Raw genomic sequence first — 23,056 nt, 5'->3', positions numbered from 1 at the left:
CGGAAATTCGCACAGGACGAAATGATGTTTGTATTTTGTGTTATCGATAAAAACACGTACATTATTTTGATAAAAGTATTTTTACAAACATATTATTGCTATCTCGCCCGTGCAGCGCCGTTCTCGTACCTAGAAACGATACGTACTACGTCACTATCAATCAATCAACTGGTATCGCCGTTTTTAGATACATCTTTCGATATGCGAGAACCAGATTAGTACGAAACGGGCGACGAGCGCGTTCTATTATCGATGTCGCGACTGTTCGCGTGGTGCTTCGATCATCTGTGCTTCTCCGGCCGGTGTCGGGAAACCACCGAATATGACGGGTACAACCGAGAACCATTGTCCGACAGTGGTGGCGTTAACGCAACCCAAGATGCCAATAACCAAACCGGATCCGTACGCCGACCCACCGTCGTACAGCCTCGGATCAGTGTCGATCGTTGCTCAACATCCACCATACCCGGAAAAACCGATACCATTCCCAAAGCTGGGACGTCGGAAACTAAGATTCAAGGCCGTGATAACGGAGTTGGCGAGCGTCTGAATGACATAGGAGATAATCTCGATGATTTGTTTCCTACTATTCCTCATAATATACCGAAAATCAATCATGGAAGAAGCGGGATCGACACTATTCAATCAAATCGTAATAATTTTCGTACCCCATATAAAGATATTAAGCCTGCGACTCCCCAAGTTACCCACACAGCATCTGGTATCAATAATAATACCAGATTGAAGACTATGATAATCAGTTTCCTACTATTCTGCATAATATACCGAAAATCAATCATGGAAGAAGCAGGATCGACACTATTCAATCAAATCGTAATAATTTTCGTACCCCATATAAAGATATTAAGCCTGCGACTCCTCAAGTTACCCACACAGCATCTGGTACCAATAATAATACCAGATTGAACGACTATGATAATCAGTTTCCTACTATTCTGCATAATATACCGAAAATCAATCATGGAAGAAGCGGGATCGACACTATTCAATCAAATCGTAATAATTTTCGTACCCCATATAAAGATATTAAGCCTGCGACTCCCCAAGTTACCCACACAGCATCTGGTACCAATAATAATACCAGATTGAACGACTATGATAATCAGTTTCCTACTATTCTGCATAATATACCGAAAATCAATCATGGAAGAAGCGGAATCGACACTATTCAATCAAATCGTAATAATTTTCGTACCCCATATAAAGACATTAAGCCTGCGACTCCCCAAGTTACCCACACAGCATCTGGTATCAATAATAATACCAGATTGAAGGACTATGATAATCAGTTTCCTACTATTCTGCATAATATACCGAAAATCAATCATGGAAGAAGCGGGATCGACACTATTCAATCAAATCGTAATAATTTTCGTACCCCATATAAAGATATTAAGCCTGCGACTCCCCAAGTTACCCACACAGCATCTGGTATCAATAATAATAGCAGATTGAAGGACTATGATCAGTTTCCTACTATTCTTCATAATATACCGAAAATCAATCATGGCACAACTGTAAATCGCTCATTTAGATCAAACCATGATACGATTTCTGGTCTATCTAACGGGATTAAGCCAGTGAACACGAAAGTCAGCCCCACACTGTCTGGTATTAATAACGATACCATATTCACGGCCTACGGTAATCAATTTCCGACTGTTCTTCATAACAGATCCGAAATCAATTATGGCAGAACTGAAATCCACTCATTAAGGTCAAACCGTTGTAACGAAAGGCCCAAAATTAGTGACGGACGACGTGAAACAAAAACCTTAAGACCAGACCGTGACGAAGCAGAAGTTATCCCGGCGCTGTCCGGTATTAATAAGTTTTCACCCACGACTAAGCAAAGCGCACGATCCAACACCCTAAACGTGTCATACAGAAGTAGGAGAAGGAAAAAACGAAGACGTCAGGCTCCCTCAACGACGCCGCGTAAAATTAACAACGCCGAACTAACCAAGAAGACCAGAGACAGGCTGATTTCCGCCGCGTCGGAACTGCAACACCAACCTAACGAGATCACCTTCTTGATCGTTGAGATCAAGAAGGTGATCAATCCGTTTCTGTACGCCCATTACAGGTTGAAGGTCGAGCAAGCTGGCGAAGATGCCGAAGAGATGTTCCTGTACCATGGGACGTCACGCGCGAACTTGGACCGCATCATCGACGATAACTTCGACTGGAGATGCACTAACAGAGGAAAATATGGACGGGGTGTTTATTTTGCGAATAATCCTTGGTTTGCTAGTCACTACAGGTGAGGATTCACTACAGGTACTGCATTGATACCAATGTTAACTGTTTTTTTTTTAGCGAAGAGGACGATGAAGGCACCATGGTGATGATCGCAGCAAGAGTAATCATAGGGCGTTATCACTTAGGCATGGTCAGTACCGAGATACCCCTGGAGGGTTACGACACAACCGTCAGTCCAGATAATCAAGTCTACGCCAAATACGATGACAACACATTTTATCCAGAATTGATATTTTATTATAAAAAAATCGACAACAATAATGATAATAACTAATGGTGGTAATTCAATTACAGTTAATTAATTTTTTATCTTTCTTAATCTGTCTTAAAGTTGTGTACCAATTCACCATAACTCTATATTGTTTTCCTTAATTCTCCACAATATACAAATTTAATGGAACAGTAGGAAAAGCACATATTTACTTTTAAACAAAACCTGCTCTGTATTTTTCATCAAAGGATCAAAGCAATCGGCGAATTTAATCCACAAACATTTCTCGTCTGTTATTTGGTGGGACATGATGCTTGCCGTAATTTACAATTACTTTGTGCTTTTTTGAAGAGATGTAATAGGTTTTTACTATTCGTGTTTAAAATTCGTGTTTGTAATGAAAATGTAAATGATGAAGAATGAGTTTATATTAAAAATATAATTTCACAATAACACTTATCAACATAGTACATAAAAACATATTTCAATTAAAAAATGTAGAAATAATAAGTAATTAATTTAATTTTATACTATTTTATAACACTGTATTTTTAAAATACTATAGAATTCCTAAGAAAATATTAAACATGTTCATTTAACGTATTTACTATAATAAATGACATAAATATACTTTAATTAATCCACGGGCGCATTCGCCAATTTAAGTGAAGCTATACTTCACAGATTTACTATATATTGTATAATTATTGTCATAATTATACAAATATATAATTAATAATACATAATATCAAAGTTTTTTTGTACATACGTCATCAAAATGTTTAATATATTGCCTGCCGCAATTTGTAAATTCGTTTTAGATAATATAAATCAGATAATATTTTCCTTCTCATTTTATTCCAGTTAGAAAGAGACACAATGCAGTCTGATTAGTTCGAACGCGTAACCGAATGAGCCTGTCAAAGTCGTCCGGTTGTCAGACGTAGACAAAATTCTTGAAAGCAATAGTGATAAGAGATTATAACTTTAATCTATAAACTATTGTGGCTGTATCATTAACTGTAACTTTTAGATGTACTATAATGTTAAAATAAATTAGATTTGATAACAATTTTGTTAAATATTTTGTTGACAAAGTCGTGTCTGCTAAAATTACTATCAAAATTACATTTCAATTACTGGACTACGTTATAATTATTCCGTTTTGTCGATATAAAGTGATCCAAACCACAAAATCATTACGCGGGCGCATCCGCCAATTTAGGTGAAGTTTTACTTGACGTATTTACTAAAATTATTGTTATAATTATACAAATATATAATCAATAATACATAATTATCAATAGGATACACTGTAATTATTCCGTTTCGTCGATTAAAGTGGCGTAAACAAAAAGAGTAACCATATAATCTTTGCACGATCGCCTTCACCAATTTTAAGTGAAATTTTATCTGACGTATTTGCTAAAATTACTGGGCGCCTTCGCCAATATTGAACGGTTAAAACGAACTCACCTGCAAAGCCGCAAACATAAGCATCTCCTCTTCGGTGCAATCGATCTCCTCGTTGAGCAACTGCCACTTGGCCTGTTCGTAGATCTGATTGATCCTGATCAGGTCGTACTTGGTGTTCAGGTCGTAGAACCCGTAGAACTTGAAGCGCAGGCAGAGCATGTCGTGCTCCCTGATGCCTTGCTCCATGATAGACAGCGAGGAGTCCAGCCACCTGGAAATAAAGGCGTTACGGAGAGTTCGGTCGAGGAGAGTCGTCTGGCGGTACTTACGCGACGTTCATTCTGGCTTTCTCGATCAGGGATCTGGGCCTGATCAGACACTTCTTTGCTTCCGGGTTGGGCGAGGCGCTCTGGGCCAGGATGGAGTTGTCGAAAGTGCCGTTCAACTGCTCGAAGCTCAGGCTGGTGTTCATCGTCTGGCTGTAGCCGGATCCGTTGAAATCGGTCCCATACCCGTTCCTCCGCCAGGTTCCGGTCTGAAAATTCGAAACAAATTATTGTAGGGCGGATGAAGAAAAACTTATACAACTAGAAAACTGCTTGGTGCGAGACTTCCATCATTGTAAGGTCGGTTTGATAAATTTAAGGCAGGATAACCTCTATATAGCATTGAAATTGTATCAATGCGGCAGGAAGATAACATGGAATGTTTCCAAACTTAATTGATATTGATTAATTCATAAAACTTTCAAGCTTTCAAGTTTAAAAAAACGTTCTACGATAAATTAGCAATGCTTATCGCTATGTAACCATCAATGCCCTCGAAACCAAATGGATATATAGTTATCAAAGATTTCGCTTTAAAACATTTAAAACGTAAGATTGCTCGACAGCGACGTGGAAGCAATACAGCTACTGGACAACACGCAGGAAATCAGAAGATTGAAGCGAATCAAACCACACGAACTCCTTTAGTGCATAAGTGTATTCTTAATCTTAACTTAAGTAGTTTAGTTTTATTTTAATTTGGGAAACACATACTGTAAGTACAACAGAACAGTAGTAATAAGTGAATGTTTAAATTAAGATTGTACAAAGCTTATGCAATGTAGGATGTAATTAATAAAAAAATTGTATTGAATACTGAGCGGGTACTTACACTTCCAGGGCTACTGATAGGGGTGGAAGCGGATGGTCCCCTCGTGGGAGTCACGGTACAGAAAGGCTGGTTACTCTCCAGGCTTCCGGTACTACCACCCGGACTACTATTAGCTGAAGAAAAAAATATTTTTAGCACGAAAACGGTACCTAGACGATTCGAGGAACCCACCGATGAAGGTGTTGGTGTCGGGCGCCAATAACCCATTCCTGGTTGTACCGTTCTGCTCGATCTTCTTCTTTGGTATGTCCTTATAGTTATACTTCAGATGGTTGGGCTCCAAGGGCTTGGAGAAGGACAACTCCTCCGGGTGTCTGATGCCCAACTCCTTGCAGACGTGCACGACAGCCGAGAACGTCTTGATGGAGAAGTCCACTTTCATCTCCAGGCAACTGAAAAACGAACGAACCCCGTTTAATAGGACGCGCACGGCCGGTCGCCCATCGAACTCACCGAAGGTCCGGCAGTTGTACCTTCAAGAACTTATGCATGGGGGTGAAATAGAGGAGGGCGTCCGCGTGTACGCCGCATTGGTCCAGCGTGGATCTGGTCCGAGACAGCCAGACGTTCTTTTCCGGCCACCAGAGGGCGTGGTCGGACCAATCCATTGATATTTCTACAAAAACAAAAAACAAGAATTACCACATGAATTTACTTATTATCGTTGGATATGAGCCACATATAGTCATAGAGAAATAGAGATTTAACTTCATAGGAAATTTTGGCGAAATGTTTCGCGACGTCCAACACGTAGATATCTCTACCTTTAACATATTACTTGTGTTTTCTTTTTAACTATGAATTATTTTATAAATTCAAAACAATTTATTGTATTTATATTATATACTTCGAATATACGTATAATTTTCAACAACTGGCAACGCTGTAAATTCAAATCCTTGTGCCTGACGTTAGGATTCTCCAGAACTAGACTCTTGTTTCCGACCTAGCTATCACATAGCATGCTATCTCTTTCACTAGATAAAATGAGAAAGAAAAATCCGCTCAGAGTTAAAATATTGTTTACATCTTTACAAACAGTATATTCGATATAACCTATGAAGAGCATTGGGTGTTATATTTCATATTCATAGATCTTACAACACTAAATGAATTATTTTAATACACACGTGATTATAAAAAAAATAAAAATTTTACAATTATTGCCTCGTCAGTGCAAAAAGGACACACAACCCAAAAAGTTGTGAAGTCTAAAGTGGTTTCTTTTTACTAACAAGGGTAAATTTCCCTGTAATTTTCATTTCATTATAATAGGCTGTTCCCAGTTCTCTATTTTACTATTCCTATCTCCCAAGAAATTGGATCAACAAAATTTGTTACAGGCGTAATCTTGTAAAAGCTCCTTGAAGAATATTTTAGAAAATAGGGTCGGAGATAACTCCGTCACCAAAAAGAAATTGTACGTGTGGACTATCACGTATTACGACGTCAAAAACAAATAGAGAATTTAGAGATTTGACTACTTGATTTAGAGTTGAATTATTTATATTCGCAAGCCAAACACTGTCTTTTGGAAAAAAGGTAAAAAACACATTATCCAAACCTGTGCCATAATATGTATTGTTTTGTCCGTTTTTAAAATAAGAATTGTACATTGAAAACCCAGAACAGCAAACTCCACTTCATTGTCACTTTTGCAAAACCTTCACCTTCTGTTATATACACACGTATACAGAAAGTCCTAGAAGTCAAATTGATACCACAGTTTAAATAATACAGTTACCATGTAATGCCATAAAGCTTACGGTATTACAAGGTGTCTTTACAAAAGAGTATTGAAGTCCTGAAACAGCTAGATATCCTGATAGCACTTAAAAGTGTATATTTAAAAGACATAGCAAAAAGTTAACTCATTGAAAATTATTTTCTCTAGGTCGACGAAATAAAGGATCTATAATAACAACACAATACAAAACGTTTTATTGAAATTTGTTTTAATTCATCTGTATTATACCAAATATATATAAAAACAAGATTTAAGTTTTTCTCTCTAAATTATAGTTAAATAGTATGCCAAAGATATACCACAATGTCGTAACTAACTAGGTTTCGCGGTAGATATAATAAAATCAGACTGCCGTCATACTTATTGGTATAAGTTTTAACTGTCAACGCTATATATTACGGGTTGCCGTGCTTCGGGCGCCGAGACGAATTATCGTTTATTTTCTTGGCATGTCGATGCGATAATGACTCATCGACGTTCGCCGACTAATTCCATGAAAGGGTATTTTAATTTATTCTCTGGTACGTTTCGTACGGATCTCTTGACCGTCGTCGATTGTGTAAAACTTTCGGCGAAAACGGCGAGTGAATGACAAATTGGCTGGCGTCGGGTAAACAGACGACTGTCGGGAGTGTTTCTCAACCAGTCCGATGTGTCGCAAGCGGATATCCGAACAGATCTCGGTGCGATCACGGCCTCGTGTGATCTAGGTATTAGTATTATTTAAAAGAAACCACCTCCAAATTTAATATATTGGGCTTTTTTATCAGCGCTGTTAATCATAGAAGATGGAAAACATTGTTAAAAATCTCAAAATATATGAATTTTGGGGGGGAAAACGAAAATTCATTTCAAATTGCTTTTGAAATAATAATTTTTAAGATATGTAACAAAAATAGAAATCTACAAATTGTTATCGTAGGTATACATTAAAAACTACAAGTTATATAAGAATTATTATACTACCATTCTATTCGGCATTAAATTCTCTACAATCCCTGTAATTATTTATTAACCAATTGAACCGATATGGTAGGAAAAAAATACACCTTTCATTATATAACTTGAAAAGTAAAATCCATGAAAAAATCCTTATACTACCATTCAATTCAGCGTAAAATTCTTTATAATACCTGTAATTTTCATTACCCTGCGAATATTTCAACGGATATTACAATAGAAAACATGAAAATTGCCAAAAATCCCAAATTTTCACGACTATATGTATGGAAAAAGTGCAAAAATTTTTAACTCTTGGATAAAGATGAAACCCTCAAAATATACGTATTTTGAGGCGATAGAAACGAATATCGATGTTAAATTACTCTAGAGTGTATTGTTTTAAAGATATATGACATAAACCAAATTTTACAAATTTTTTGAAAATACACTTTTCATTATATAACTTGAAAAGTAAATGCTATAGAAAAATCCTTATACTACCATTCGATTCAGCGTAAAATTCTTTATAATATCTGTAATTTTCATTAGCCTGTGATTATTTCAACGGATATTACAATAGAAGACATGAAAATTGCCAAAAATCGCAAATTTTTACGACTATATGTATGGAAAAAGTGCAAAAATTTTTTAACTCTTGGATAAAGATGAAACCCTCAAAATATACGTATTTTGAGGCGATAGAAACGAATATCGATGTTAAATTACTCTAGAGTGTATTGTTTTAAAGATATATGACATAAACCAAATTTTACAAATTTTTTGAAAATACACTTTTCATTATATAACTTGAAAAGTAAATGCTATAGAAAAATCCTTATACTACCATTCGATTCAGCGTAAAATTCTTTATAATATCTGTAATTTTCATTAGCCTGTGATTATTTCAACGGATATTACAATAGAAGACATGAAAATTGCCAAAAATCGCAAATTTTCACGACTATATGTATGGAAAAAGTGCTAAAATTCTTCAACTCTCGGATAAAGATGAAACCCTCAAAATATACGTATTTTGAGGCGATAGAAACGAATATCGATGTTAAATTACTCTAGAGTTTATTGTTTTAAAGATATATGACATAAACCAAATTTTACAAATTTTTTGAAAATACACTTTTCATTATATAACTTGAAAAGTAAATGCTATAGAAAAATCCTTATACTACCATTCGATTCAGCGTAAAATTCTTTATAATATCTGTTATTTTCATTATCCTGCAAATATTTCAACGGATATTACAATAGAAAACATGAAAATTGCCAAAAATCGCAAATTTTCACGACTATCTGTATGGAAAAAGTGCAAAAATTTTTTAACTCTTGGATAAAGATGAAACCCTCAAAATATACGTATTTTGAGGCGATAGAAACGAATATCGATGTTAAATTACTCTAGAGTGTATTGTTTTAAAGATATATGACATAAACCAAATTTTACTAATTTTTTGAAAATACACTTTTCATTATATAACTTGAAAAGTAAATGCTATAGAAAAATCCTTATACTACCATTCGATTCAGCGTAAAATTCTTTATAATATCTGTAATTCTCATTAGCCTGTGATTATTTCAACGGATATTACAATAGAAAACATGAAAATTGCCAAAAATCGCACATTTTCACGACTATATGTATGGAAAAAGTGCTAAAAAATTTTAACTCTCGGATAAAAATTAAACCCTCAAAATATACGTATTTTGAGGCGATAGAAACGAAATTCGATGTTAAATTACTCTAGAGTTTATTGTTTTAAAGATATATGACATAAACCAAATTTTACAAATTTTTTGAAAATACACTTTTCATTATATAACTTGAAAAGTAAATGCTATAGAAAAATCCTTATACTACCATTCGATTCAGCGTAAAATTCTTTATAATATCTGTAATTTTCATTATCCTGCGAATATCTCAACGGATATTACAATAGAAAACATGAAAATTGCCAAAAATCGCAAATTTTCACGGCTATATGTATGGAAAAAGTGCAAAAATTTTTTAACTCTTGGATAAAGATGAAACCCTCAAAACGTATTTTGAGGCGATAGAAACGAATATCGATGTTAAATTACTCTAGAGTGTATTGTTTTAAAGATATATGACATAAACCAAATTTTACAAATTTTTTGAAAATACACTTTTCATTATATAACTTGAAAAGTAAATACTATAGAAAAATCCTTATAGTACCATTCGATTCAGCGTAAAATTCTTTATAATATCTGTAATTTTCATTATCCTGCGAATATTTCAACGGATATTACAATAGAAAACATGAAAATTGCCAAAAATCGCAAATTTTCACGACTATATGTATGGAAAAAGTGCAAAAATTTTTTAACTCTTGGATAAAGATGAAACCCTCAAAATATACGTATTTTGAGGCGATAGAAACGAATATCGATGTTAAATTACTCTAGAGTGTATTGTTTTAAAGATATATGACATAAACCAAATTTTACTAATTTTTTGAAAATACACTTTTCATTATATAACTTGAAAAGTAAATGCTATAGAAAAATCCTTATACTACCATTCGATTCAGCGTAAAATTCTTTATAATATCTGTAATTTTCATTAGCCTGTGATTATTTCAACGGATATTACAATAGAAAACATGAAAATTGCCAAAAATCGCAAATTTTCACGACTATATGTATGGAAAAAGTGCAAAATTTTTTTAACTCTTGGATAAAGATGAAACCCTCAAAATATACGTATTTTGAGGCGATAGAAACGATTATCGATGTTAAATTACTCTAGAGTTTATTGTTTTAAAGATATATGACATAAACAAAATTTTACTAATTTTTTGAAAATAAACTTTTCATTATATAACTTGAAAACTAAAATCTATAGAAAAGTCCCTATACAATCATTCGATTCAGCGTAAAATTCTTTATAATATCTGTAATTTTCATTATCCTGCGATTATTTCAACGGTAATTACAATAGAAAATATGAAAATGGCAAAAATCGCAAATTTTCACGACTATATGTATGGAAAAAGTGCAAAAATTTTTTAACTCTTGGATAAAGATGAAACCCTCAAAATATACGTATTTTGAGGCGATAGAAACGATTATCGATGTTAAATTACTCTAGAGTTTATTGTTTTAAAGATATATGACATAAACAAAATTTTACTAATTTTTTGAAAATAAACTTTTCATTATATAACTTGAAAACTAAAATCTATAGAAAAGTCCCTATACAATCATTCGATTCAGCGTAAAATTCTTTATAATACCTGTAATTTTCATTATCCTGCGATTATTTCAACGGTAATTACAATAGAAAATATGAAAATGGCAAAAATCGCAAATTTTCACGACTATATGTATGGAAAAAGTGCAAAAATTTTTTAACTCTTGGATAAAGATGAAACCCTCAAAATATACGTATTTTGAGGCGATAGAAACGATTATCGATGTTAAATTACTCTAGAGTTTATTGTTTTAAAGATATATGACATAAACAAAATTTTACTAATTTTTTGAAAATAAACTTTTCATTATATAACTTGAAAACTAAAATCTATAGAAAAGTCCCTATACAATCATTCGATTCAGCGTAAAATTCTTTATAATACCTGTAATTTTCATTATCCTGCGATTATTTCAACGGTAATTACAATAGAAAATATGAAAATGGCAAAAATCGCAAATTTTCACGACTATATGTATGGAAAAAGTGCAAAATTTTTTTAACTCTTGGATAAAGATGAAACCCTCAAAATATACGTATTTTGAGGCGATAGAAACGATTATCGATGTTAAATTACTCTAGAGTTTATTGTTTTAAAGATATATGACATAAACAAAATTTTACTAATTTTTTGAAAATAAACTTTTCATTATATAACTTGAAAACTAAAATCTATAGAAAAGTCCCTATACAATCATTCGATTCAGCGTAAAATTCTTTATAATACCTGTAATTTTCATTATCCTGCGATTATTTCAACGGTAATTACAATAGAAAATATGAAAATGGCAAAAATCGCAAATTTTCACGACTATATGTATGGAAAAAGTGCAAAAATTTTTTAACTCTTGGATAAAGATGAAACCCTCAAAATATACGTATTTTGAGGCGATAGAAACGATTATCGATGTTAAATTACTCTAGAGTTTATTGTTTTAAAGATATATGACATAAACAAAATTTTACTAATTTTTTGAAAATAAACTTTTCATTATATAACTTGAAAACTAAAATCTATAGAAAAGTCCCTATACAATCATTCGATTCAGCGTAAAATTCTTTATAATACCTGTAATTTTCATTATCCTGCGATTATTTCAACGGTAATTACAATAGAAAATATGAAAATGGCAAAAATCGCAAATTTTCACGACTATATGTATGGAAAAAGTGCAAAAATTTTTTAACTCTTGGATAAAGATGAAACCCTCAAAATATACGTATTTTGAGGCGATAGAAACGAATATCGATGTTAAATTACTCTAGAATGTATTGTTTTAAAGATATATGACATAAACCAAATTTTACTAATTTTTTGAAAATAAACTTTTCATTATATAACTTGAAAACTAAAATCTATAGAAAAGTCCCTATACAATCATTCGATTCAGCGTAAAATTCTTTATAATATCTGTAATTTTCATTAGCCTGCGATTATTTCAACGGATATTACAATAGAAAACATGAAAATTGCCAAAAATCGCAAATTTTCACGACTATATGTATGGAAAAAGTGCAAAAATTTTTTAACTCTTGGATAAAGATGAAACCCTCAAAATATACGTATTTTGAGGCGATAGAAACGAATATCGATGTTAAATTACTCTAGAGTGTATTGTTTTAAAGATATATGACATAAACCAAATTTTACTAATTTTTTGAAAATACACTTTTCATTATATAACTTGAAAAGTAAATGCTATAGAAAAATCCTTATACTACCATTCGATTCAGCGTAAAATTCTTTATAATATCTGTAATTCTCATTAGCCTGTGATTATTTCAACGGATATTACAATAGAAAACATGAAAATTGCCAAAAATCGCAAATTTTCACGACTATCTGTATGGAAAAAGTGCAAAAATTTTTTAACTCTTGGATAAAGATGAAACCCTCAAAATATACGTATTTTGAGGCGATAGAAACGAATATCGATGTTAAATTACTCTAGAGTGTATTGTTTTAAAGATATATGACATAAACCAAATTTTACTAATTTTTTGAAAATAAACTTTTCATTATATAACTTGAAAACTAAAATCTATAGAAAAGTCCCTATACAATCATTCGATTCAGCGTAAAATTCTTTATAATACCTGTAATTTTCATTATCCTGCGATTATTTCAACGGTAATTACAATAGAAAATATGAAAATGGCAAAAATCGCAAATTTTCACGACTATATGTATGGAAAAAGTGCAAAAATTTTTTAACTCTTGGATAAAGATGAAACCCTCAAAATATACGTATTTTGAGGCGATAGAAACGATTATCGATGTTAAATTACTCTAGAGTTTATTGTTTTAAAGATATATGACATAAACAAAATTTTACTAATTTTTTGAAAATAAACTTTTCATTATATAACTTGAAAACTAAAATCTATAGAAAAGTCCCTATACAATCATTCGATTCAGCGTAAAATTCTTTATAATATCTGTAATTTGCATTAACCTGCGATTATTTCAACGGATATTACAATAGAAAACATGAAAACGACTATATGTATGGAAAAAGTGCAAAAAATTTTTAACTCTCGAATAAAGATGAAACCCTCAAAATATATGTATTTTGTAGCGATAGAAACGAAAATCGATGTTAAATCGCTCTAGAGTTTATTGTTTTAAAGATATATGACAAACTAAAATATAATTATAAATATAATTACTAAAATTTCCGTGTTCTGCATAATTCAAGTTCCCCGGTTAAATTATTGACGCCTCTACGCGTTAGGTTGTGATAAAAATTAAGAAAACAGTAGAAAATTCCGGAAAGGACGCGTTAGAGGAAGTCGGTTATGCGCCTACAGAAGCGGCGGCACCAAATTTACACTTCCTACGATAAATAATAAACATTTTCATAACGCCAAGGAATCGAAGACCGGTAACATCTGGCGTTTGATAGGCCGCTTTATTTTTGGAGCGAGCAACCGTCTGAAATCGACCGGCCCAAGAGAAACACCCCAACTTCATCGAGAAACGAAAAAAAAATCAATCGTCAATAACAACAGAGAGACGCTGTTCTAACCAAAATCATTATACAACTGCCTAATTAGCTTTCGTGCACTTGAACCAGCCAGATAACAAAGGTCACTCGAAAAACGTCGATTCGCCGCTAACGCAGATGAGCTTTGAATGCCCGACTATCGAGATAACGTTTTTAATTTTAGTCCTGGTTCGCCACAAACCTCCGGTGTTTATAGTTCGTTTTTTATTTGTCAGCATTTTTATGTTATTCAATTAATTGAAGATGCTTAAATAAACACGTAAAACGCTTTATTTTAGACTCTGTTATGCAACCGGATTTTGTTTGGTTTATTATTAGCGTGTCTAAAGCTAAGCCACCTGCAAATTGATAGACTAACTTTGAAAAACTACATTGTGACAATTCCATGTGCTTACTCGGGTTCAAAAGAAGAATTGACATTTGAAACAGTGTAATTTTAAAGGTCGGCTAAAATGCTCCGTATCTGTAGTTGTTTTGGTCACTCGAGACGGTTTGTTTGATTACAACTCTTATTTACACATTATTTTAATAATTTTGTTTTATAAATAGGCATTCTAATGTATATAGATGATTAGAGTTTCTCTAATGTACTTATGCACTGAGAAAAATTACAAAAAATCTTCGAAGGCACTAAGCAGCCGGTACATATTGAATATCGGTAATTTAAACTCAACAGTAAGGTCATTCTAATGTAAGTTTTTATTATTTTAACAACCTTTAATTTTGCCTGATTAAAATATCTTATAAACGTATTGTCGAGGTAAATAACACTGTTAATAATATTTGAGGTTAAGCCTCATTTGTTCTGTTCGTTGTGTGTTTGAATCCCTAACAATTTTGTTCTTCTTTCAGTTATCAGATAATATGTGAAATTATATTTAATATGATATGATGGGTTTAGTTTTACCAGTGTGCATAAAATCAGCATATTCCACAAGATCCTAAAACTACTGAACAACCATATATTCTTAAATGCGCAGAAAAATATTAATTAAATGCAAGCCTTCAACAATTCAAATCCAGTCATAGATAGATTACAAGAAGCTAATATGGAATATCTGGGTTCTCGTAGATCAAATGGTTCGATGAGCTATATTTAATCAGGCCAAGGGTAACATGATTGAACTAAAAATGAGATTATATTAGGCCAAGGGTAACATGATTGAACTAAAAATGAGATTATATTAGGCCAAGGGTAACATGATTGAACTAAAAATGAGATTATATTAAATTTTTACAATATATGAACCCATTGAATTGTCATTGTTTATAAGGCTATTATTAAAATAAATTTTAAAATTACAATTTGTGTGTTCCTAACTGTACTCCTTATAATAAAACACCCAATACACGTCTATAGTTTATAGTGATGATTTTGCTATCATTGGATACTGTTTACACTTGCCGAGTGTTATACTGATATGACTATTTTTTACTTCATTGTCCTCAATATTCACTCACTCACTTCCACTCTTTAATAGTTATTTTAGTGTTATTTTTAAGATTATTACTTCAGTCACAGTCACGTACAGTACATCAATGAATCGATTTGGGGATAGTGTGATTTGTAATGATTGTGATTTTTTTAATATAATCACGCCTACATATACTACTGATTAAAATATTTAATTGCCGGGGAACAATAAGAAAAAAAAATCAATTGTTCTATTAAATTATAATCCTCCATTCTATTGAGATTAGTGTGACGAAAACTCCATATCTACAAAAAAATTACTACGAGACGTTCATAGCCATAAACAATCGGACAAATCGGTAATGGTGACCATCGCGCTTAGCCATTTGCAAAAGTCTCTTGGACCTAAGCCATTAATAAGTATTAATCGAGACGGGCCATGGCACAGATGGTGTCCGATAAGTTGACGTCATCGCCGGACTGACGGCGAGTTTTCGCATGGCGAAATGTACTCCGCGCGGAGTCAAGCGGATGACATAGGCGTGATAACCCTGGCCCAATTTCGGAGTCTTCTTCGTATAAATGCCAGAATAGCTAGCGTTAAAAAAATGCGGTCATATTCATAAAAATGTATGCGTTCGATATCAAGAACTATATTTAGAGATACTTGAGATATTTAGAAGTGTTTTGATGTCGTACGTTATATGCATGCGGATAGCGTCGCTGTATCAATCTGATTTGCAGTTAAAATGTGGGCTATATAGATAAAAAAAATCTTACTCTATATTGTCATATTATTAATATAATTGCATTTACCATACAACAGACGGTTACTTGACTTGATATTTTGGGCATATTCTACCCTATAATATGCAATATATAGTCCTTCCAATAAAACAGCCAATAAAATGCTTTATTGATACTACAAATGACATTTGTGTCACACCTTGACATTTCTGCACTCTACGTAATTGACATACGTCATATTATTGGTATACTTTAATTACATATAAGTGACGTTTACTTGACACACCGTTGATATTTGCTGCGTTATATATTTGACATACGTCATGTTGTCGATATTACTAGTTATTGACTGACACTTATCCGTCATACCATTGATATTTCTGCGCTCTACGCCACTGACATGTGTCAAATTATTGGTATTCTTTAATTACATACAAGTGACGTTTACTTGACATATAGATAATATTTTGTGCCTTTTCTATTTGACGTATACGTTATAGTTGTGACATTTCTGCACTATACACTCTTGGCAGCGCAACTGACATTTATCTGTCAAAAGGTTGACATATCTGCACTTTACTGGAACTGACATATGCCATATTACCGTTATTTATTTGACGTATATGTCATAGTAGTGACATTTCTACACTGTCTTTTAATGACGCATCACATTCACACATTCGACTTTCATACGTCATATTGTTGAAACCATTTAACCACATGCAAAACACGCTGACTTGATGTATCGATGACGTTTTCACTCTGTTTAATTGAGGTTTGCATGACGTATTAGTGTTGACGGCGTTCATATCCAACTGACGTTTTATTTGTCATGCTGCTGACGTCGGTACCTCAACTACTCCGTGTTTGGTTATCATAAAACCGCACACGTAAATTCGATTGACATTTGCCCGTCGCCTTCATTGTGACCGGGGTATTTTAAGACCGGACAGAGAGAGAAAGAGACCGTAACCAACGAGATTAACGAGGCGTAATAACCGGGATTTTAATGGGTCCCGGTAGGCGCCGATTTCGCGATGTTTTTGTTACGATCGGCCGTCGCGCGGGACACGGCTTTAAATAGACGGGCGACCGTTTGGCAACCGTCCCGCCGGCGCTCGAACTCCGAACGATACCCGACGTCAAAACAACGACACCCTGTAGAAATCGAACCGTAATAAAATCATTTATGAAACGAAAGCCTGTCTAAATATTTACGAAAACCCGCCCACCCGTCTTAGCGGTATCCGATACGAGAAATACAAACGAAAAAAAAAACACATTTGTCTAGTCGAGAACGCAACTTAACGCAGACCGTCGTTACGATTATGTAATGGCGAAAGCGCCCCTAATCTCGACGACCTCTCATTTAGTCGTAAATTAACTACTTCCAAGGAAGCGAAATAAAGACGAATTAACCCGCCATTAACAGGCCATAACGTACTCTTCCCGGAAAAACATCACGAGTTCCTATGACGAGGCGACTGACTAACGCATCAAGAAGGCGAACCAGAGAACGAAAGAATATCGGATAACGGTAACTATATAAACAACCAACAATGAAAATCATTTCAAAAAATTCTTAGGAGTGCTGTTACTTGTTCCGATGTCAGGCCTACCGATGCTCGTGCAATAGCGATTTTTACACAGTGATTTATTGGGTCACACCATGATTTTTCCCCTCCGGGTGGAACAGACGGCGACGAAAAAAATTATTTACACGGCAACGTGCCCGCTGATATGGGCCTGGAAGGTAACGCGACCATATCACACGCAAAAACAAGATAAAAGCCGCTTAATTGAAAATGTCTACACGCCAACTGCGTCTATTAATATTAAACTAAAATGGCATCCGTTTCTGATAAACACTATTCAAATGTTTCGGATATAAATATGTATTTATTCAAACGCTCCGACCGTTTGGAATATTTTAATAGATCTAGAAACAATCAAGCATACCATTTGATATACTATATATTAACGGAAAACAAGAATCCATTTATACAAAACCTACACGGCTATAAAATGTAACGTAACATCATATCAACAAATGCCAGGTAAATTCGAATTAAAACAAATCAATGAAATGGTTTCGTAAAACTAATGCTATAAATTACAGATAAGAGATAATTGTTACATTCAATAATTAACGGGTAATAAGTATTTAGAATAAATCGCTAATAAGCCACTGGGGATTTGATGAATGTTCCGTTATCTGAAAAGTTTGATGTATTTACTATTTTAACTATCTTTAATTATATGTCAGGTTTATAATAAACATAATATCCACATAATTAACACTGCTGATAGAATTTGAGGTTAGGCCTAATAATGTTCTTTTTTCAGTTGCTAAATTATATAGAAAATTATTTTTAACATAACTTAATGGGTTTAGTTTTACAAGTGTGCATGAAGACAGTATATATTCCTAAAAGATTCTAATGGCAACCGAAAAGAAAACCATTGGACGACCGTATATTCTCAAAATACAGACAATAATACTAGTTAAATATAAATCTTCAACAAGTATCAATCAAATCCCATTATAATTATATTACAAGAAGCTAATATCAAATGTCTGGTTTCTTGTACTTAGAATAGTCCGATGAGATATACTAATATATGTGATAATGCGATTTCATCAAATTTTTGCAGCCTAATATATGTTTCATGACAAACCGATGTTTAATCAGCCCGAATGTTGTCAATGAAGTCAAGTAAAGTAAATGAAACTAAGCAGAGATCTAATTTAAGAGTTCATAGGAGAATTTAATATGTGGATGAATGTCTAAGCACAAATTTTATACAGTATTGCAGTTGCATGTGCTCTTAAAAGTTTGCCAAGCTATTATTAATATTAAAATAAACTTCAAAATTACAATTTGTGCATTTTATTTAACCATCTAACAGGTCAATTGAAAAGACACCGGCCTGACACATAGATGGCGCTACTAGAATTATATCCATATGTTTTTTAGTTAGCCCTAACCCTCAAAAGGTGCGTATATAAATTTGACTGCTGTCGGATTATTAGTTTGTGAATTATAACATTTTGAGTGAAGCAACTTTTGTTATTGTGAAAAAAATGGATAAAAAGGAATTTCGCGAGTTGGAACAATTCGTAAAATCTTAATAATCACTCTTGTAATTTAAAAATAAACCTTTTTTAGAATACTACTATTTTCAAATACTACTATTATAAATCAATATTTTTGCTTATTACAAAATAAGACAGTACAAGGATGAATATTTCCAACATACAACTTGCAATTTAACCTTTTTCATTCGCCCAATTAGAACAGGTGTAGGCAGCGCGCCCGATTGGTAACGCATGTCGTAACTTAGGATTCGACGTGATGTTGACAATTTCCACGGCCCACTGCGGGTTTAGTTTCGCTTTTTTTCCTCTTCTCGCGGAAGGCGTCAACTTTGGTGCGAAAAACTCGGGTGGGCAGTGGCGATCGAAAAAATCCCAACCGGATGCCGCAGTGGGCGCGCGTCAGATTCCGAGCCATCCACGGGAAAAATAAATATTTGGATTGCCATGCGGTGGGAAAATCGAATTCGATTTGGATCGTTGTACTGTGATATCGGCGAGGTTAAATAGGTGTCGATGGTGTGACATTTTATCGAACTGCCGGTTAGGGATGCGATATTTTTGCTAACCGACATTTTCCGATAGTTTTTTCAAAAAAATTAAAGATATTTCTCAAACATTTTAAAAACCTTTTAATTATTCTTGACAAACCTTAAAATTGGTAGTTAATTTTAATCCTTCAGTGAATTTTGGTACTTGATTTTAAATGTTTACTGAATTATTGGTTTTAAAGTTATGTTTAATATATGTTTAATATATATATATATATATATATATATATATATATATATATATATATATATATATATATATATGTTTAATATATATGTATATATATATATATATATATATATATATATATATATATATGTTTAATATATATGTATATATATATATATATATATATATATATATATATATTTTTAACAGTGACGATGTCAAAAACTTTATCTAAAACATATTATTTTCATAAGAAACCTGAGTTACACATACGGTTCTACAAACTGTCATAAATTATGTTATAGTTTTGTCTGTCAAAAGTTAAAATTTCTGTCATTTTGATCAACATTATTTTAAGAGTGTTAAAAAAAGACAATAACCTAGTTTTTATTGATGACATTTGTGATATTTAACAAATGTCAAAACTTTGGCAAAGATGATCTAATTTTCTTGACAGTTGTTTAAGGGATGCCTTTGATTTTCAATACTAAAATTTCTATAAGCTACAGTCTTATACCCGTCATACTACAAATATAAATTCAATGAAATAATCACTGTCAGAATGAGAGAAAAAGAAGTAGACAATTATAACCTATTTCTTGTTGGCGATGACATTTAATACATTTTTAAAACATTTAATAATAGTGTTATATAGGACGCATTTTTTTTGAAAAGTACAACCTGTCCTAAATATGGTATACCTGTCAAACCGTAATCATAAATCAACAAATTAATTGCTACTGGAATGATAAAGAAGAAGAGGATTATAACCCGATTTTTTATTGAAAATAACATTTAACAAATGTCAAAAGATAACCTACATCTTATTGACAGTGGCATTTCAAGAATGTTTTACATCTTTTTAACACTACGATCTGCTGTTATTGTTTAAATTCCTATCAAATTGTCATTAATTCATCATCATAAGTTCATCAATATAATCACTATTAGAATGGAAGAAAAATAACCAGCACCCATTTTTTATGTTGACAATGACATTTAACAAATGTCAAAAATTTGCGAATCACCAACTCAAGTTTCCCAAAATTATCTATTATATGTTTGACAGTGACATTTAAGGAATGTAATTTTGTTTAAAAAATACGTCGTTGCATTTGTTTTACCAATACTAATGTAAAGATGACCTATAGTTTATTGACAATGAAATTTGACAAGTTTAAAAAGATACAACCTATATTACTATAACCTGACAAACTGTCACAACTCAACAAAATAATTTCCGCTGAACAAAAAATTAATAAGACGATTACAAGGGATGCAAAAAAGCTTATTTTGTTCTGACATTGACGTTTAAAGAATATCGGAAACTTGTCAAAAGAAACTTATGTTCGAGATTAAAACATTATATACGTCAAGCTAACTAATAAAACAGTCACAATTATAAGACACATAGCACCTATTCGACCACTTTTTTAATAAAATTCGTGACCTTTAAAGGTTTTATCATAGTTAAGCCGCTTCCCATTTTAATGCCAGAACAAATTAACGAAACGTTTAAGAATGTGTTATAACGTCGGCGGAGCAGAACTAAAAGGGCGTCTAACACATGCCTCATCTCACAGATTTTATAATATTTGTTTTAAATCAACTATTTCAGGCTATAAGACGAGGTATTCAATTTTAAGGGCATTTAAATCGACAAAATAAGCTTTGAATGATAGAAAACTATAATTTTCACGCATAAAAAATAGAAGCGTGTGTAATAGGCATCAAGATGTTTCTCATAAAGCTAGATTTGTTCCACCAACTTATAAATAGACCAGAGAAAATTCGAGCCAAACCAAAGTTATTTTTTCAATGCCAAACAAATTAAATCCGAAATGAACTGGGCTACTGTTATAACTGATGATGACTCCACTTTTATGACCCAAATATGCTCCTTGAGTATCGCGCGCCGACCAATGTGAAACTTCGACAGAAATCATAAAACTATACGCGATATCAGTTTAAACGCTTTAAAAAAAACAAATAATCCCAAGGTTGATATCCCGTAACGGTTGCTCGAAAAAAAAAAACATCTCAAATACACACAAACACAAATGTAAACAGTGGATTTCTTATCTACCGAGTCTCTACCGGTCGAAATAAAAAATACTATAAAACGTTACAGTTCGCCTAAGAAATTCCGATTTTCCAAGCATCACGCATGAATTACAAGCGCCAGACATCTGTACAAACACGTTCTTTTTTTCTAAATAAATAAATGAGTTTAAAGACCCCGCGCTATTCGACATGCATGCAACATTTTCAATCACAGTAAGATCATGGTCTTATATGGGCATTTAAGAGTTAATCGACGTCGACCTTGAGTGAAACGTCAGCGGCGTATTCTTATTCGTTTCGTTTTGTTTTCACGGTCGACCTGAGGTTAAGGGTTGTTTTTCCTACGAAGGGGTATCGTAAAACCGAGAGGGTCCAGGACGAACGGTTCCGGGAAATCAAGCGTTTGGTCGGATAACATGAAATTTTTTGGACGCCTACTATCGTTTTACATTACCAGTTTTGCGGTTCGGAGAGAATAATACGTGCATTAATCACGAAAAAGAGCTCGTATTTTTATAACAATGACGTTATCGGGCGAACCATTAGGTTATCCGCGAAAACGGAGATTACGTATACTACTTGGATGAAAATCCACTGACCTAAGTCTTCCACTAATCGCAGCATTACTCCACCTATGTGAACATCACCCTTCACACGGATTTGTCGCTCGGTCTGCAGGTCCGTGACGAAAACACGCAGATCCCAAGACCCGTCGCCCATCATTTTTACGGCTGGTTATTTACTAGGTGCACTATTTCCAATTTCACGTTATTTCACTTCACAAAAAAACATTATATCAACACCACAAATACTTCTCAGCCCCGCTAACCGATGCACTGTTTACGATTTGACGACTGACGTGACGGCCTTGTCAGTTTTGACATTTGCATAGTTTGGTAGGGATAAACTGTGTCGCAAACATGATACTGACTGTATGTTTAGATGCCTAAAAAATTAATTTAATATTGATTACATTATTTTGTCTACTAAATAATTCTATCACTGCTATTGTAGTTTCAT

The 23,056-nt window shown here is 33.2% G+C and overlaps 2 protein-coding genes and 1 long non-coding RNA gene across 4 annotated transcripts in view; 2 read left to right on the top strand and 1 right to left on the bottom strand.

Moving 5' to 3' along the window:
• The window catches only part of LOC143201664 (unc-112-related protein), a 40,371-nt gene extending 17,456 nt beyond the window's left edge, over window positions 1-22,915 (bottom strand). The window contains exons 1-6 of one of the 2 annotated variants that reach the window (XM_076412864.1): window positions 22,636-22,915; window positions 5,522-5,684; window positions 5,240-5,460; window positions 5,069-5,181; window positions 4,240-4,445; window positions 3,971-4,181 (exon numbers count right to left, since the gene is read on the bottom strand). In XM_076412864.1, the coding sequence (XP_076268979.1) occupies window positions 3,971-4,181; window positions 4,240-4,445; window positions 5,069-5,181; window positions 5,240-5,460; window positions 5,522-5,684; window positions 22,636-22,759 (1,038 nt within the window). In that variant the 5' untranslated portion in view covers window positions 22,760-22,915. Of the gene's footprint in view, window positions 1-3,970; window positions 4,182-4,239; window positions 4,446-5,068; window positions 5,182-5,239; window positions 5,461-5,521; window positions 5,685-17,774; window positions 17,886-22,635 lie in introns of those variants that run through there. The other variant, XM_076412866.1, reaches the window with a different exon arrangement.
• LOC143201044 (uncharacterized) lies at window positions 617-3,566 on the top strand. Its single transcript, XM_076411889.1, has 4 exons — window positions 617-664; window positions 741-2,284; window positions 2,341-2,413; window positions 3,359-3,566. The coding sequence occupies exons 1-4, from the start codon at window positions 617-619 to the stop codon at window positions 3,386-3,388; spliced, it is 1,695 nt and encodes a 564-aa protein (XP_076268004.1). The 3' UTR covers window positions 3,389-3,566.
• Window positions 13,557-15,269, top strand: LOC143200737 (uncharacterized). Its single transcript, XR_013006801.1, has 3 exons — window positions 13,557-14,685; window positions 14,847-15,098; window positions 15,183-15,269. It is a non-coding gene; the product is annotated as an uncharacterized LOC143200737 (long non-coding RNA).
• Window positions 22,916-23,056: the final 141 nt, after the last annotated feature.

This window comes from Rhynchophorus ferrugineus, unplaced genomic scaffold (assembly GCF_030347505.1).
Source record: "Rhynchophorus ferrugineus isolate W39M unplaced genomic scaffold, kcgeb_rfMv2 rfM8, whole genome shotgun sequence".
Taxonomy (NCBI): Eukaryota; Metazoa; Arthropoda; class Insecta; order Coleoptera; family Curculionidae; genus Rhynchophorus; species Rhynchophorus ferrugineus.
The sequence above is the reverse complement of the archived record's forward strand: the minus strand, read 5'-3'. Positions and strand labels throughout refer to the sequence as shown.